The sequence below is a fragment of the Kogia breviceps genome, chromosome 12, assembly GCF_026419965.1.
Source record: "Kogia breviceps isolate mKogBre1 chromosome 12, mKogBre1 haplotype 1, whole genome shotgun sequence".
In the NCBI taxonomy this organism is placed as follows: Eukaryota; Metazoa; Chordata; class Mammalia; order Artiodactyla; family Physeteridae; genus Kogia; species Kogia breviceps.
In genome coordinates, this window is record NC_081321.1 from 5910660 (window position 1) to 5926890 (window position 16231).

General features: G+C 53.8%; 1 protein-coding gene across 3 annotated transcripts in view; it reads right to left on the reverse strand.

Moving 5' to 3' along the window:
- CHD4 (chromodomain helicase DNA binding protein 4) overlaps nt 1-16231 on the reverse strand; it is a 30322-nt gene extending 14091 nt beyond the window's left edge. The window contains exons 1-23 of one of the 3 annotated variants that reach the window (XM_059082615.2): nt 15976-16231; nt 14963-15140; nt 11319-11440; nt 10915-11109; nt 10589-10707; nt 10227-10468; nt 8562-8689; nt 8197-8332; nt 7872-8050; nt 7434-7673; nt 6588-6791; nt 6260-6465; nt 5823-5954; nt 5642-5738; nt 4763-4954; nt 4099-4299; nt 3776-3913; nt 3230-3351; nt 2931-3104; nt 2376-2517; nt 2151-2282; nt 1930-2047; nt 247-371 (exon numbers count right to left, since the gene is read on the reverse strand). In XM_059082615.2, the coding sequence (XP_058938598.1) occupies nt 247-371; nt 1930-2047; nt 2151-2282; nt 2376-2517; nt 2931-3104; nt 3230-3351; nt 3776-3913; nt 4099-4299; nt 4763-4954; nt 5642-5738; nt 5823-5954; nt 6260-6465; nt 6588-6791; nt 7434-7673; nt 7872-8050; nt 8197-8332; nt 8562-8689; nt 10227-10468; nt 10589-10707; nt 10915-11109; nt 11319-11440; nt 14963-15062 (3444 nt within the window). In that variant the 5' untranslated portion in view covers nt 15063-15140; nt 15976-16231. Of the gene's footprint in view, nt 1-246; nt 372-1929; nt 2048-2150; nt 2283-2375; nt 2518-2930; nt 3105-3229; nt 3352-3775; nt 3914-4098; nt 4300-4762; nt 4955-5641; nt 5739-5822; nt 5955-6259; nt 6466-6587; nt 6792-7433; nt 7674-7871; nt 8051-8196; nt 8333-8561; nt 8690-10226; nt 10469-10588; nt 10708-10914; nt 11131-11318; nt 11441-14962; nt 15141-15975 lie in introns of all 3 variants that reach the window. The other 2 variants (XM_067008623.1, XM_067008624.1) reach the window with 2 other exon arrangements.

The following is a 16231-nucleotide window of genomic DNA, read 5'->3' on the forward strand; positions in this document are numbered from 1 at the left end:
CTGCAGCTTTGCCCTCACACAAAACTTCCCTTTGCACCTCTACCCCCAGATACCACCCCCTATCCTGTTACCCAAAATAGGACCACAGCTAACCCAAACTCTCTGGCTTACAATAAGGTAAAAGACATTTGAAAAGAATCTGTTGTTTCCCCCTGAAACAACTAATCCCAGAGGATGGAGCCCTCACAGAGAACACTGTGCATTTCCAAAATGTCACTGCAGACCAAGGCTGCTACCTCTGCTCACCTGGATGTCATTATGGGGGTTCCAGTCAGAGTCATAGATAATAACCGTGTCAGCAGTGGCCAGATTGATTCCAAGGCCCCCAGCTCGAGTGGAAAGCAAGAAGCAGAACTGCTGAGCACCTGGTGCTAAGAGAGGAACCAAAAACACCATTAGCGGCGTCTCTGGAATTCCAGTCAATAAATGTTTAAGGAATATCAGAAATATAAAACCTCCTTCGCAGATGCAAACTATTGTACACAGAACGGATAAACAACAAGGTCCTACTGCACAGCATAGGGAACTGTACTCAACATCCTGTGATAAACCATCATGAAAAAGAATGTAGATCTTGGGCTTCCCTGGTGGCGCAGTGGTTGAGAGTCCGCCTGCCGAATCGGCAGGGGACGTGGGTTCGTGCCCCGGTCCGGGAGGATCCCACGTGCCGCAGAGTGGCTGGGCCCGTGAGCCGTGGCCGCTGAGCCTGCGCATCCGGAGCCTGTGCTCCGCAACGGGAGAGGCCACGGCGGTGAGAGGCCCGCGTACCACAAAAAAAAAAAAAAAAAAAAAAAAAAAGAATGTATATATATGCACAACTGAATCACTTTGCTGTACAAAAGAAATTAACACAACGCTGTAAACCAACTATATTTGAATTTAAAAAAAACCCACCTCATTGGGCAAACACAAAACTAATAATATTAGTAAGTAATACTCATAAGCAAGGTCCACCAATGGATACTGAAATCAGTGTGAAAGCTTAAGGAGAAACAGGATGTCACCACAGTCTCAAGTATCTCCCTCAAGATATGTATCAATCACAATGAAAAAAAAAGAGTAACTTTACATGGGAGGAATTCAGCAGACACCACCTTAAACCAAGTGATCAATGTTGACACCAGCAGTGGAACGTTATCAACATCACGTCCTCCCGGGAATGATGCACTGAAGGGGACACAGCATCACTTCTCTGGGATTCCTGCCCAAAATGTCTAGTGTCCGTCTCACCATGAGAAAACATCAGACAAAGCAGAGACGTTCTACAAAAGAGCTGACCAGTCGTCGTCAAAGGTTATCAATGTCATGGAAGGAAAGGAAAGAAGGAAGAACTGGAAGAGAAACAACAACTACGCGCTCAGCGTGGGATCCGGGACTGGATCCTGACACAGGAACAGTGGTGACGTTCAGTTCAAGTCTGCAGCTTAGGCAGCGGTATGACACCAGCGTTAATTCCCTGGGTTTGATCATTGTACTGTGGTTATATAAGTCATTATTAAGAAAAGCTGGGTCAAGCGTATACACCAACTCTCTGTATTATTTTTTTGAAGTTGAAGTTCACAATTATTTCAAATTAACAAGTAAAAAAAAAGAAGAGGAGGTGGTAGTGGCTACTGAGACAAGCCTGCCACTAACTTGCCACCTGGGTTTGCTAAGTCCTGGTCCGTCCTGGGCCTCAAGATGCAATGTGGAGGGTTAAATAAAGTGCCCTTCTTTTTAGCAGAAAGAACAAAGACTCCAAAGGGAATGAACAATCTCCTAGCAATAGTCCAATACATCCTTCCAATCAAGACGTTCAAAAGTACTCTTCCACATCAATTGACAAAAGACCCTAAACCACTACACAGAAAAGCAGATGCTCAAGAACAAGTGATGGGTCCAGAGGCGTGAGTGAGGACGCCAGGATCAAAGCCACTCCTTCCCTCTCACCATTGAAGCGGTCAATGGCCTCCTGACGCATGTTCCCAGTGATTCCACCGTCGATACGTTCGTATTTATAACCTTCATGTTCCAAGAAATCCTCTAGCAGGTCCAGCATCTTGGTCATCTGGAAAACGAGCATAGTTTAATTATGGGATTAATCAGATGACAATCCCTCCCCCATGTCACTGAGCTGTGCACTGCTACCCCCAGAAGCTCCCTCCCGATACCTGGGAGAAGATGAGCACACGGTGCCCCCCCTCCTTAAGGTTCTTGAGCATCTTCTGGAGCAGCAGCAACTTCCCAGAGGCTCTGATCAGGGCGCTGCCGTCATACATGCCGTTAGGCATCTTAGGGGCCTCCTGAGGAAAGAAGCAACAAAGACAAAAACATTGAAAGGAACCCCACGTGGAGCAGTTCCCGCCCAGGGAGGAACAAGAGGCGGCACGACGTACCATTGCAGCCACGGGGAAAAGATACGGGTGGTTGCAGCACTTTTTAAGATCCATCACGACATTCAGCAGAGAGACCTGGTTGCCGCCACCTCGAGCATTGAGCGCTTCAAAGTTTCGAGTGAGGATGTACTTGTAGTATTTCCTATGCGGGCAAGACGGCAAGGTAAGTCATGCTCAAGAGCCTTTATGTGACTCACAATGCAGTCCCAGCGTCTGGGATCCTCTTCCCAACATATCTCACTTTGGGGCTGAGGAAACCTAAGAAGCGCCACCGTCATCATTTTAAACAAGGTAAGGGTTAACTCAATAGGAACTCTGGGCCGCACCACTGTAAAGCAATTATACTCCAGTAAAGATGTTAAAAATTAAAGAAAAGAAAAGAACAGAACTCTGGGCCCCAGCAACCTGGCAACAGGTTTCTTTAGCCCTCGCTGGCTCCTGTCAGCACACGCCTTGCGGCGGAGTATGGAGAAGACTAGGAAGCACCGTGCGGACTGGCAGGTGTGTAAGTGTGTCTGCAAAACGGAGCCAGTGCTTCCGCCCCTTCAGACTCACTTCTGCATAGGGCTCAACTCCACACGCACGATCAGTTCTGTCTTGGAAGGCATGTTCTTGAACACGTCAGCTTTGAGCCGCCGCAACATGTGAGGCCCCAGCATGTCATGCAGTTTTTTAATCTGGTCCTCCTTGGCAATGTCAGCAAACTCCTCCAAGAAGCCTTCCAAATTGCTTCAGAAAGAGAAAGGAAAAGGTTGTTGGAGAGGGGGAAAGGAAGAGAGGCAAGTGACATAGGAAACGGGCAAAAGGAAGAATTAGAAGAGTTCGGAGCCGATTATGGATAAGCGCACACTCACTGGAACCTCTCAGGGGTGAGGAAGTTGAGCAGGTGAAACAACTCTTCCAGGTTGTTCTGCAACGGAGTCCCTGTCAGCAACAGCTTGTGCTGGAGCGAGTAACCGTTTAAGACCCGGAAGAACTGGTGAGGCGAGAGAGAGGTGGAATTCAGTAAGAAGAGGGCTCCGGCACACGTCCACAGACTTCTGCTTGGCCGCCCAGCAGTTACGCCCCCATCCCCACCTTCCCTTTGTTCCCGCTTACCGCCTTTCCCATTACTCTTTTTTTTTTTTTTTGGCCGCAACGTGCAGCATGCGGGATCTCCGTTCCCTGACCAGGGACTGAACCCGTGCCCCTTGTAATGGAAGCGCGGACTGTTAACCACTGGACCGCCAGGGAAGCCCTCCATCTTACTTTCAAGGCCTGGCCTCCAAGGGTGATCTATCACGAGTGAGGAAGGAAGGCAGAGAGCCTTTCTCCCTTTCCCGTCCTCCTAGGTCTCCCCTTAGTGAGTAGGTGGTACTAGAACACTAAAACTGGAGGCCATACCTCCCGGCCCCGCTCACCTTAGACTGATTGTTCTTGAGCCGATGGGCTTCATCCACGATGAGGCAGGCCCAGTCAATAGAGCCCAAGATGGCCATGTCAATGGTGATCAACTCATAGGACGTCAGCAGCACGTGAAACTTCACAGATGCCTCTTTCTGCACAAGAAGGCAACCCGGTCACTGCTGTCCAACTCCACCGGTATAGGCCAAGTCAAGGGGCTCCGGGGGGGTTTCCCTCCTCCCGGCCATTATCCTTTCGCCTCACCCCGGGGACCGGGGCACGAGGGGCCCAGAGCAACAACTCCCCTCTCCGAGGGTGGGTCTCCCTCCCGCTGAGGTACCTTCATGCGGGAAGCCTTCTTGCCGCCACGAATGGCATTGTCCTCGAAGGAGAACTCATTCTCTCGGATGATGGCACGGCTGTCTTTGTCACCCACGTAGGTCACCACGTACATATCTGGAGCCCACATTTCAAACTCCCGCTCCCAGTTGATGATGGTAGAGAGAGGGGCGCTCACTAGGAAGGGCCCTTTGGAATGACCCTTTGAGGAAGGAGAGGAGATGGAGAGTAAGGACTGAGGGCCCCACACGCAAGCCGAGCGCCCACCCTGCCCCTGCCCCGGAATGGGTGGAGGACGGGCGTGTGCACGGCGGCTCCTCTCCCTCCCCTCTCCATGTACCAACACGCCCTGCCTGCCCCGCGGGGAGCTTACAGCGCACCCGCCGCGCAGCGTCTCTCCACTGCTTCTACCCACAGTTCTGCGTGTCTCCGCGCATATCCGTCCCCCAGGACCGAGGCTCCAGGCACCCACCGCTAATCCCACCCACGGCTCCATCCCCTCCAGTCTGTCTCTGGGTACTTGTGTCTATCTTACTGCCACTCAACACTGTTCTCCAGGGCCAGAGACCAATTTTTTTTCTTCCTTTTTCTGTCTCCTCAGAGTGTAAGAGAAGACCACGAACACAAAATACCCACACAAAAACTCACAGGCCCAGCTCTCCTACCTCCTTGTAGAGGGAGTAGAGGAAGACTGCGGTCTGAACGGTCTTCCCAAGGCCCATCTCGTCGGCCAAGATGGTGTCGGTGCCTTGAGCCCAGGAGAAGCGCAACCAGTTCAAACCCTCCATCTGATAGGGGTGCAGGGTTCCACCTGTAGCGTCCAGGTACTCTGGCTGTCGCTCATATTTCACTGTTGGCTGAAGGATGAAATAAAGAAGTCAAGAGCTGGCCAGGAATTCCCTTCCTTCCGTAAGACAGCAGCTGCCTCCTCCTGACACACTCTCACTAGATCCTACTCGAGGGGGCCACAAAAAATGGTGGGAAAAAGATGCTTAATGGTTACTGTAACTTTGTGTTTTACTTAGGATCCTCCAGGAAGCAAGGCAAGATGGAGATCTTGGTTCCACAGACATCCAAGAAAGACACATCATAGTCTCCTTGGCAGTACAGTAAATTCTACTGGTCAGGAACCACCAGATAAATGACCCTATGCCCCCTCTAGATTTATCTGTCTAACCTTAACCAGACTTACCTTATATTACACAAAACCCCGGAAGAATTGAGCCATGAATTAAGGGTCAGAAGACCCAGGTTCCAAAATAAGTTTCACAAAAGCTCGGTTACGTGACCCCTCCATACGTAACACCTCCTGAGTCATATAAACACTAACATCTATGTTTTTATTTTTCTGATGAGAAAGAGAGAAAATAAAGTAATCCTAGTATTTTTCCCCTGATTTACAGAGATGTGGAGAACTAGGGAAGCAGTCTGTGTGAAGCAACTCAGCTACAGTGATCACTTGAGATCACGCCTTCAGACTGGAGCGCACAACATACATCATCCTACGCGACAAACTGCCCTCCCTCTCTCTCCTGCTGACTCACGTCAACCGTTGGGGTTTCAGGGGGCCTCTCCAACTTCCTCAGCTTCACCTTCTTGAGCTTCTTGCCTGGCCGTCCTTCCTCACCCCTCATCAGCTCCCTAAAGAGGACAAGACGCGTCACGCAGCTGCCTGGAGTCCTTCCCAGTCAGTGAGCAGCAGCTCTACTCACCCAAGTCCCTCACCTGTGGTTCCAGTAGCTCTGCTTGAACAGGTCGTAGTCCTGTATCTCCACATCCTCACTCTCCCAGGATGCCTGATCGTAGGGCAAGTCCCGCCACTTGATCAAGTAGTGCACATGGCCCTTCTTGTCCACGCTGCAAGGTCAAGGAGAGAAAACCCTCAGAGCCAGAAGGCCACGCTGCTCTGCTCCTCTCAAAAACCAGACCTCTAAGGAGGCCAGACACCACACGTATTCAGAAGCAGTCTTTGCACCAAAAATGATCTCTCATCTACGGTCTACGGCTCAAACACCAGGACTCAGTCAGTTAATAACACACTGCGTGTCTCATCCAAGCGTAAGTTACCGGTAACATCCATTCCCTTAATTGATCCCCCGCGGGTACGCTGCCCACCGCCGGCATGTGCCCGCGACACGCCCCGCGCGGCCCCCCACCCCCACCTGTGGTTGAGAATCCGGTGGATCATCATCCACTCGGGTTTTATCCCGTAGCGATAGAAGCGTTCCTCCATCTCCGCAAACTTGGGGTCCTTGTTCTTCCGCTTCCGGCTCTTCTCTTCGTCGCCACCGAAGTCCCCCGAGGGAGGCTCGTCCATATCATTCTTCCGCTGATAGTTCCGGAACATCACCTGGCAGTGCAGCTCCAGCTGCGAAAGCGGAAAGAGAAAGAAGCCACCGAGGAGTCACACCCACTCCTTCTGCCCACAAGGCTGTCTTCTCTCACCGCCCTCGTCACTGCAGCCCCACATCTGCTCCGTCCCAGGTTTACCTGCAGCTCAGACACCCAGGAGCAGTGCCAGTAGGACATGCCTTGCCATTTCACGAAGAACTGCCGCTCCGGCCGCCCCTCCAAGGGCTTGGGGGACGGAGTATTGGGATCGGCGTCTGGGGGCCGAGGCACTGGTGTGGGAGACGGTGGCTGACCCCACTTCCAGATTAGGATCTTCTGAACTTTGCCCTTAAGAGCTGGACACTAAGAGGAAAAGAGACGACCCGACAGCGAATCGTTACCACTGCACAGCCCACAGGCAGCCTCCACCGCATCAAAGGGTTATTAAAACCTCATTTCAAGGAAGACCGAATCCCAGGACCCTAATCCCAGGAGAGAAGAACAGAATTCCCTCTGTTTCTGGACTTCATCCGGGATTTGTGAGACATCATCACTCCTATCTGCCTAACAGAGCCAGTAGCTAGACTTCAACAATAACCCAGAACAAGTAGTCACAGAAAAGTCACAGACCCGGGGCTCAGAATTCCTCTCTGAAGCAATCTAACAGCATTCAGTGGCCCTATTATATCATCAAGCTACCAAGACCTCGAGACTGGGTGTCAAGACAGGAAAGGATATTCTGGGCTAAAAGAACACCACTCCATCCTACTTCGGAGAGCTGGCAAAGCATCACCTCTGTTCAAAATTAGTCCTACAGTTTCCCAGGACAAAGGTATCCCGTGACTATACGAGGAAGGAAATTTGTGCCTCAGGGCTAAAAGGCCTAGAGCTCTCCAGTGACCTCTCCTGCACCTCAGCCTCACGACACCTACACGTGAGAGGGGTAAACCCTGCTGCTGGACCACACCTCCCGCATCGCTCCGCCGGCTGGGGCCAGGCACCCACCGTACAGCGGGGGCAGAGCCATTCTCCGTTGGGGATCTCTGGAAGGGGCGGGTTCAGGCAGTGGATGTGGTAGGAGGAAGGACAGGCGTCACAGCAGAGCAGCTCCCCCCCGTCCTTGCAGACCCGACAGAATTCCATATGGTGGTCATCCTCCTCTTCGGGGTCTCCCCCAACCTCTTCCAGGATCTCCTCACCCTCCGAATTGTCCTCTTTAGCCTCCCACTGGATGCCTTCCTTCTCCTGCAGTCAAGGACCACAGAGTCAGATTACTACCACCCCCCCACCCCGTCTGAACCGCACCCATCATTCCTTTGAAAGCTTCCCAAAGCCCGTAGCCAGCAACGCCACCACTTCTACCCCCACCCAGGCCCGAAAGAGTTTCATCATCCCACCCTTCCGCTCGAGGGTCCCCAAGGGCCACGACAGCCGGGCACTCACACAGTGTGGGCAGCTCCACTTGCCCTCGGGAGCTTTCTCCATATCCGGATCCAGGCAGACCATGTGGTAAGCTCGGGGACAGGTATCACACAGGATGATCTCTCCGCCTTGCTGGCACACCTCACAATAGTCCTGGTGGTCTGTCTCATAACCATCCACAGCAGTCACCTCCTCCTCGCCTAGGCAAGGAAGAGGGAAAGCCCAGTTATTAGAAAAAACCTACCTCCCCCCACCCCCCTAAACCCAACCCCCATCTCCATAGGGAGATGCTTCCCCAATCGCTCCCCCGCATTCCATTACATACTGATGCAGAAAAGAAACACACCTTTCTTTTTCTTTTTCGTGGTCCGGAGTTTCTTGCGGCTGCGGCTACTGCGGCTGGTGGAACCATCAGAAACTGAGTAGCTATTGATACTGGCATCGTCGAAGTCAGACTCCACATCTAAGTCGTCATCCTCACTCTGGCAGGATGAGAAGGTTAGAGGTTCAGGCCAAGGGGAAGGAGAGAGTGGAGAAGGGATCACCCTTTTACTAGGGGTGCTGGAATCCCAGCAAGGGAGCCTAGTCACCTCTTCTATGGCCAACTCCCCACATCCTTATGCACCTACCGTGAACCCTGAATCCTAACCTAAGACCACATCCTCCCCGTGAGCTAAGGCACCCTCACCAGGGGACGGGCTGGCCTCTCACCGAGGATCTCTTACGCTTAGAACCAAAACCTCCCAGCTTGATTTTCAGGGGAGCTACTTTCTTGGGCTTAGGCTTCTTGGCATCAGGGACACGAGGGCTGCCCTTGGGCTTCCTCCGAGCATTGGGACCTAAATCAGGAGAAAGCAGGTAAGATCATACAATCCAAATACACACCACAGAGCAGAACATGGGAAAGGTATTGGGTTGGCCAAACAGTTCCCTCGGTTTTTAAGTAAACATAAAAGACACATTTTTCATTTTCACCAAGAACTTTATTGAACAGCGTATTCACCGTTTTGTTCCACTACCCTCTGCCATGTTTCAGGCAACTGCCTAATTCCATCTTCCCAAAACTTTTTATCTTTTTTGAGCAAAGGACTGTTCCAGGTGCCTTTCACAGTCTTCCAGGGAATCGAAATTTTTTCCATTAAAAGAATTTTGTAAAGACCGAAACAGATGGAAAGCTGAAGGTGCAGTGTCTGGTGAGTACGGCAGAGGAATCAGAACCTCCCAGCCGAGCTGTAACAGGTTTTGCCTGGTCATCAAAGAAACATGCAGTCTTGCAATATCCTGATGGAAGATTATGCATCTTCTGTTGACTAATTCCGGACGCTTTTCGTCGAGTGCTGCTTTCAGTTGGTCTAACTGGGAGCAGTAGTTGTTGGAATTAATCGTTTGGTTTTCTAGAACGAGCGCATAATAGAGGACTCCCTTCCAATCCCACCATATACACAACATCACCTTCTTTGGATGAAGACCGGCCTTTGGCATAGCTGGTGGTGGTTCATTTCGTTTGCCCCGCCATCTTTTCCGTTCCACATTATTGTACAGTATCCACTTTTCACCACCTGTCACAATTTGTCTTAAAAACGCAACATTTTCGTTACGTTTAAGTAAAGAGTGGCACTCGGAAATATGGTCGAGAGATTTTTTCCGCTTAACTTATGTGGAACCCAAACATCAAAGCAATTAACGCAACCGAGCTGGTGCAAATGATTTTCAGCGCTTGCTTTGGAGATTTTGAGTCTGTCGGCGACCTCTCGCGTGGTATAACGTTGGCTGTTCTCAATTAAGGTCTCGATTTGATCGCTATCAACTTTAACTGGTCTACCCGACCGTGGAGCATCGTCCAGCGAGAAATCTCCAGCGCGAAACTTCGCAAACCACTTTTGACACGTTCCATCAGTCACAGCACCTTCTCCATACACTGCACAAATCTTTTTTTGCGTTTCAGTTGCCTTTTTACCTTTCTTGAAATAATAAAACATAATACGTCGAAAATGTTGTTTTTCTTCCATCTTCAATATTAAAATGGCTACACAAAAATTCACCAGTTTTGGTAAGTTTTTTTTTAAATGCACGCTGATACGACAGCTGTCACAATACAACCCAACGAAACTGTTTTGAATGAAGTTAAAGACAACTAAGTGCTACTAGAGCCACCCTATGGAAAAAACAGAACGAACTTTTTGGCCAACCCAATAAAATACTCCCCACCTAAACTATTTCTACGTGGCCAGCTTCCCCAGTTTCCCTCCTAATCCATGGTTCATTCCCACCTCCTAGCTTCCATCTTTGGGCCGACAGAATAGCGCGCCCGCGCTTCCTCGAACTTCGACACCCCAAGCCCGCGCTAGTCCCCACTCCCACTGAGCCCCATGTCACCTTTGCCCTCCTTGGTCTTGGCCTTGCGGATAGGCACCTCCACAGGGGGCGGAGGAGGTGCAACTTCAGTGGCCGTCACCATGCTCTCCACCACGGCCACTGCCGCAGCTGCCGCTGCTGCCACAGAAGCCCCAGAACTGCCTTTGAAGGGGTTGTTGGTGCTGAACTCCCGCCACTTCGCACCCAAAACCATCATCATCTTGGAGACAGCGATCTTGGGGTTTTTGGCAGCAATGAGGGGTCTGGGGGGAAAATGGCAGGAACAGAAAGGAGACAAAGTTTAAAAATAAAGGAGGCGGGGGAAATGAGAAGAGATTACAGAAGCGCTCTCCATCTCCTGCCCCCAAGACCCTCCTGTTTACCGGACAAACTGGCTGAAGGCCTTGTAGTTGGTGAGGGTGCGGTAATCCTCCTCTGAAAACATGTGGTCAATGTCTTCCATGCCCCAGTCCTCCAGGAGCTGAGCGGATGATTTCGGCTCCTGCATAGACAGCAAAGTCAAAGCCGGACTCCTAGTGCCCCCACCCCCGCTAGGAGGGTCTGAGTTGCAGCTATGGCTGGCAAGTCCAGGGTGAGAGGGCTAAGAAGAAATCATTAGAAACAGGTGGAGAGAAAACATTCTAAGGGCAGCAGAGTGTCTGGAAAACAAAGGACAGAAGCACAGAGAAGAGGACGGAGGTCCAGGCACCTTTGAATCATCGTCTTCGTCATCCTCCTCCTCTTCCTCCTTCCGCTTGGACTTACTCTTCTTTTCTTTCTTAGGTCCGAGCTTCTTCTTCTTCTTCTTGCCAGGGGTATAGTCGCTGCCCTCGCTGTCTGAGCGCAGAGCCACCTCTTCGTCCTCCTCCACAAACTCCGGCCCCTCCCCAGAGCTGTCCCCCAGCTGCCGGCACAAGAGCATACGCTGGAGCAGGGAAGGGGGAGAGGGAGACACACACACACATGCTACACACATGCTGACCTCAGGACAGCCCTGCGGCTCACGCCCAGGACCTGGCCCACCGCCCCAGGGCAAGCCACGAAGGCCCCAGCCCTCCACAGAGCACCTCCCATCTTCCTCCTGCTGCCCGTAACATCCAGTCACCCACTCACCTCCTTTTTTTGGCGCTTGCTCTTAGGGATTTTAGGGTCCCGAGGTTTCTTAGGCTTTTTCTTTTTTTTGAGCTTTGGAGTCTCTGCTTCTGACAAATCCTCTTCCGGGTCCTCTTCGTTTTCTACATATATTTTGGCAAAGAAAGATAGGCAGGGAAAAGATCAATAGCAAAAGGTTAGAGCCCAATCCAGAGCTTTAGACTTTATTCCCCCACCTCCTGTCCCAGATTCCACTGAAGAGAACTGCTATACACGCCACAGAAGGAAGCTGATACTCAGGACAAAAACAGACAAAGAGAGAGCTGTATATGCCTGAAATAGGCCTGCCGGGCCAGACCAGGCCCACCTCGGGCAGCTGTCCAGACCCCTGCCTCCTCTCCCTCATCCCTAACACGAGTCCTCTATGTGTTCACCAGCGCAGCTGAATCAAGCTGCATACAGTTAACCAAGTAAGAGAAATCGGCCTAGTCCTCTTATAACCAGCCACCAAGTATTCCATAAACCAGGAAATGAGAATAAGAGGTCCTCCGCGGAAGGCAAAAACTAAAGAATATACCCTCAGCACATTCCCAGAACAGTACCTGCTGGAGGGTCCCAGAAACCACACCCTTCACTAAGCCCTCTGGCTCATCACTGTGCAAAACCACCAGAACCCCCAAGCCCCAGGTTCCGGCGCCAGCCCAGGGTCACGCCCACTCCCAAAGCTGATTTCCTTTCCCCATCTCCAGCTCTACTGCTCCTCCCCAGCTTCTCCTGGGTCAGGAGCCTCTTCTCCCCAGGGGCCCAAATCAGCCCAGCTGTCACCATCCCCCCCCTTCCTCCCCCCATCTGGCTCCACCTCCTCCCTGGCTGGGAGCGCACACAAAGCCTGGGGTAATACTGAGCGCTCCTGGGCAGGCCTAGGTGGGAAGGGGCACAGAGGGGGAGGAGGAGGCCAGGAGGCAGCTTCCTTTGTAACAGACATTCACACCAGCGCACGGCTCCCTCCTCCTTCCCCTCCTGCTTCCCAAGCCACCGCCCCCCCCCAAGGAGGGAGGGGTGGGAAGGGAGTGGAGAGGAGGGAATGCCTCACCCACTGAGGAGAGGGAAAATGGCTCCTGACCACAGAAGCCAACCCAGGGCACCCAGCTGCCAACAGAGGACAGACAGGAAGTGGCAGGGGAGGGGGTGCGGCTGAGAGAGGTAGCCGGGGAAAGGCTACCCTCTCACAGAAGACTTCCCAAATTACCACCTGGCCCCAGGTCCAAACGGCACCCCTTCTAACACCTACTGTGGGATGACACTGTTCTCAAGAGGCCGTTCTAATAATGTCCGAGGCAAGGAAACCCAAGGCACCTTGAAGGGTGACACCATGTGAGGGGCTGAGTTACTCCCTCAATCGTTATGCTTTCAATCATCAGAGCTTAGAATTTAACGAGGGTTCAGTGGAGCTGTGGTCAGAGCACACAACCTTCCTTCTGACACCCAAAAGATTTACCTTGAGGAATGGGAGCCCACAAGACGCCTCTGAAACTCAGTTTCCTCATCACCTCTACCAGAGAGCAGGCCACAGATCCTAGACCACCGCTAACAGATTAGAGGTATCCACCTATCCAACACAGAGAAAAAGGAGCAGCACCTAGAGAGTAGTGGACAACAGAACGCTTCCTTTTCTCCTATACCCGCTCTCTGCTCCTGACCCCCAGAACGGGCCCTAAAATGCCTCTGACTCCGCCCTTCCTGTGCGAGGCAGACACTAGGGAACAGGCGGCACTGGGCTGGACAAAGCACCATCAGCCCCCCCCTTTCCCTCTCAGCCCAGGATCAGGCCAGGCAAGACAGCCCCTCCCATTCCCTTGGGAATGGGACACCAGCCTGGATCTCACCAGAAAGAAACATTTTCTTAAGGGCTTCTCCCCAGCAATCCCCGTGGCGCCCCCCTTCCCAATCAGCCACGCCTCCGTAAAAGCTGGAAGTAGAGACAACGACAAACTCACGGAGGCAAAGGGGACACCCTTCCATCCACCTAAGACCCTCAAACTTCTCAGGCAGATGTGCTGACACGGCAAGCGGCAAACTGGCTGAGATATAGAGAACGATTTGGGAAAGGGGCAGGAATGGGGTGGGGCAAGTGGAAAAACTGGGTCACGCTACAGCTTGGGGCAGAATTCACCCTGGGAGCCCACAGGCTCCCAATCAACACAGGGGCAGCCCCAGACCGAGGGGCCAATGGGAAGCCAAGATGTGGAACCAACACTGGCTGGGTGGCACTGCTGCTTCTCATGCCCCGCACAGAAAGGATGGGACCGCCTCACCACTAGCACCACCCTACCCCCACCTTGGGCCATAGCACAGAAATCTACCACCTTGCCCTACACGGTGATGAGACTCAAGCCTAAGATTCTTATCCCAACAGCTGAAGATTCAGTAAGAAGACTGACCCTCTCCTAAGTGGCCTCAGGTTGAAGTGAAGACTTCCAACTTAGAAAGTGCCAAATGTGGAAACATCTCTCCCAGACCACCTCAACTTGCAGCTGGAGCTAAGGAAAGAGAAGGCAAAAGTGAAAGATGTTTGATGGGAAACAAAAACAGGACCAGCAGGCTCCAGAATTAAAATAAAAATATAAACAAGGAAGATAAAGAAAAGAAATGACATGTAAAAAAAAAAAACTAAACTAAAAAAAAATGATCAAGGAAACAAGTAGGTGATTTAGCTAAGCGCTCTGAAGAACGAAGGACAGAGGAGAGAGACATCCACTTAGAAACATGACATCCATCATCAGCTGGGGACAGACAAGAGCCATGCCAATCATGCAGGCTGGTTATAACCATTGGGGTTCAGCCAGTCCGAGGAGCCACCCCAAAACACAGACCAGCACAACCCCCAACACACCGACACAAACACTTCACACCACCAGCCCAAACCCCAGGCTACCTGCACAGGGCAGAAGCCTCCTGGGAAAAAAGCCAGGATTAAGTCCACTTGCCAGGGGAAGAGGGGTGCCCAGGGTGTCACCTTCCTTCTTTTTGCTCCTCCTAGTATATCCTGCAGGCTATGACATCCTACCCCTAGGCTCACTCAACATTCCAAAAATCTGCCTGACTAAACGCGCTCTAGATCCCAGCTGAGGAGCGCAATTCAAACTTCACACGATTGAAACTGCACAGAAAGCCGGTAACTGATCAGAAGCTAAAAATAATCAGAGAGTAACCCGCACTCCCTCTTTCCTTTCCACAGCAGCAGCTACAGGATCCTACTAGAAGAGATGCCCGGCTGGTCTCCTCCAACCGCAATCCTCAACCCCGCCGCCACCACCACCGCCGCCGCCGCCGCCGCGCAGCCTCCAGGGGTCCCAGCTACCTGCATTCCTTCTAGGACCCACGCCAGGCAAAGCCTGCCAGCCCGGAGAGCTCCCTCAACCGGGATCTGCACAGCATTCCCGAAGACAGCGCAGCAAGCTTGCATCGCGGTCCGCGGAGCCCAGAAGGCACATGGCTTCCAGCCCCCTCGCACAACAGCTCCGCAGAAGGGAACCACTCCCTTCGGATGCCCTCCACCTCCGACTGCACAGAGAAAGCCCAGAAACTCAACCCTGCCGCACCAGAGTCGCCAGGGAGGGCCCAGAAGACTCCTTCCTGCCCGGGGCCCTTGGGGAAGCTGTTACCTGGGTGGGGAGGGGGCAAGCTGTTGTTCAAAAGTGCATCCATATCCTCCTCCTCGCTGCCCGCTGAGCAGGGGGACGGTGAGCCCAGGCCCGACGCCATCCCCTTCCGCTCCCGGCCAGGGAATTGGCCCAGCTGCTCCTGCCTGCGGCCTGGGGCCCTCGACACTGGCCCGAGTCACTGTGCGGGGGAGGGGGGAGAGAAAGAGAACAGTCAGTGACGCGCACGGCCCCCTCCCCCACCCCGCCGCGCTTTCCGCCCACCCCCGGCCGCCCCACAGCCACCCGAGCAGGGCACCCGAACCACTCAGGCTGAACTTTACTTCCACGCTCCCGGGGGCAGCCCGGAAGCCGGCTCCCCGGCTGAAGCCCCCCAGACGAGAGGGAGCGGCGCCCCCGAGGGCAGGCCGGTGCCGGCGTGGGGAGGGGAGAAGCCGCTGGACGGAGCCGGGCGTGACGGGGGAAGGGGTCCGAGTGGCCGCGGCGCGGGGGGGCCGGGGGAGGCGGCCGGCGGCGAGGCGCTCGGGGACACAAGGTCACTGGGGGGTGGGGGGGGCGCCTCCCTGCGCCTGGGGAGGGGCCAGTCCCCAGACAGGGTAGCTCTCCAAAGGCTGTCCTCTGGGACAACTCGGGTTCTCCGGAGGAGCCGCGGGGACGAGGGGGCGTGGAGGCTCGGCGCTCCAGGGGGCTGGAGGCAGGGGCGTGGGGGGCCGGAGCTCCCACCGGGCAGGGGGCCGGGCCACGTGTCCCGGGGGGCAAGTGAGCAAAGGGCGAGGGGGGCGCCGGGCATTGTGGGAGGCCAAGCCCGAGGTGGGAGTCGCGGGGAGCGAGACTCGGGCCGGACGAGGGCGGGGGCTGGGCGCCCTGCAGGAAAGGGAGAGGCAGGGTCGGCTCCCCAGGCAGGGGGCGGTCCGCGGGTCCGGGGACGCCCGAGGGGCGGCTGGGTGGAGGGAGGACCCTCGAGGCTGGTCGGGCTGAGAGGGGTTGTCTCTCTGTGAACCCGGCGTTCTCCTCACCCCAGAGCCGCCGCAGGTCGCGCTGGGTCCGGCCCGGTGTCACTCCCGCTCCGGCTCCTCCTTGCCGCGGCCGAAGGGGGGAAAATGGCTCCGGCTCCAGCGTCGCCTCTTAAAGGGCCCGAAACACCGGCCGGGAAATCCCACCGCACAGGCCCCGCCCCCCCACGGACAGCCCATAATAACCTCAACCAACTCCAACCCCCCCTCCACTACCGCCACCCTCCTCCCTAGGTCTCCCGGGCAACCCCCGCCCCCT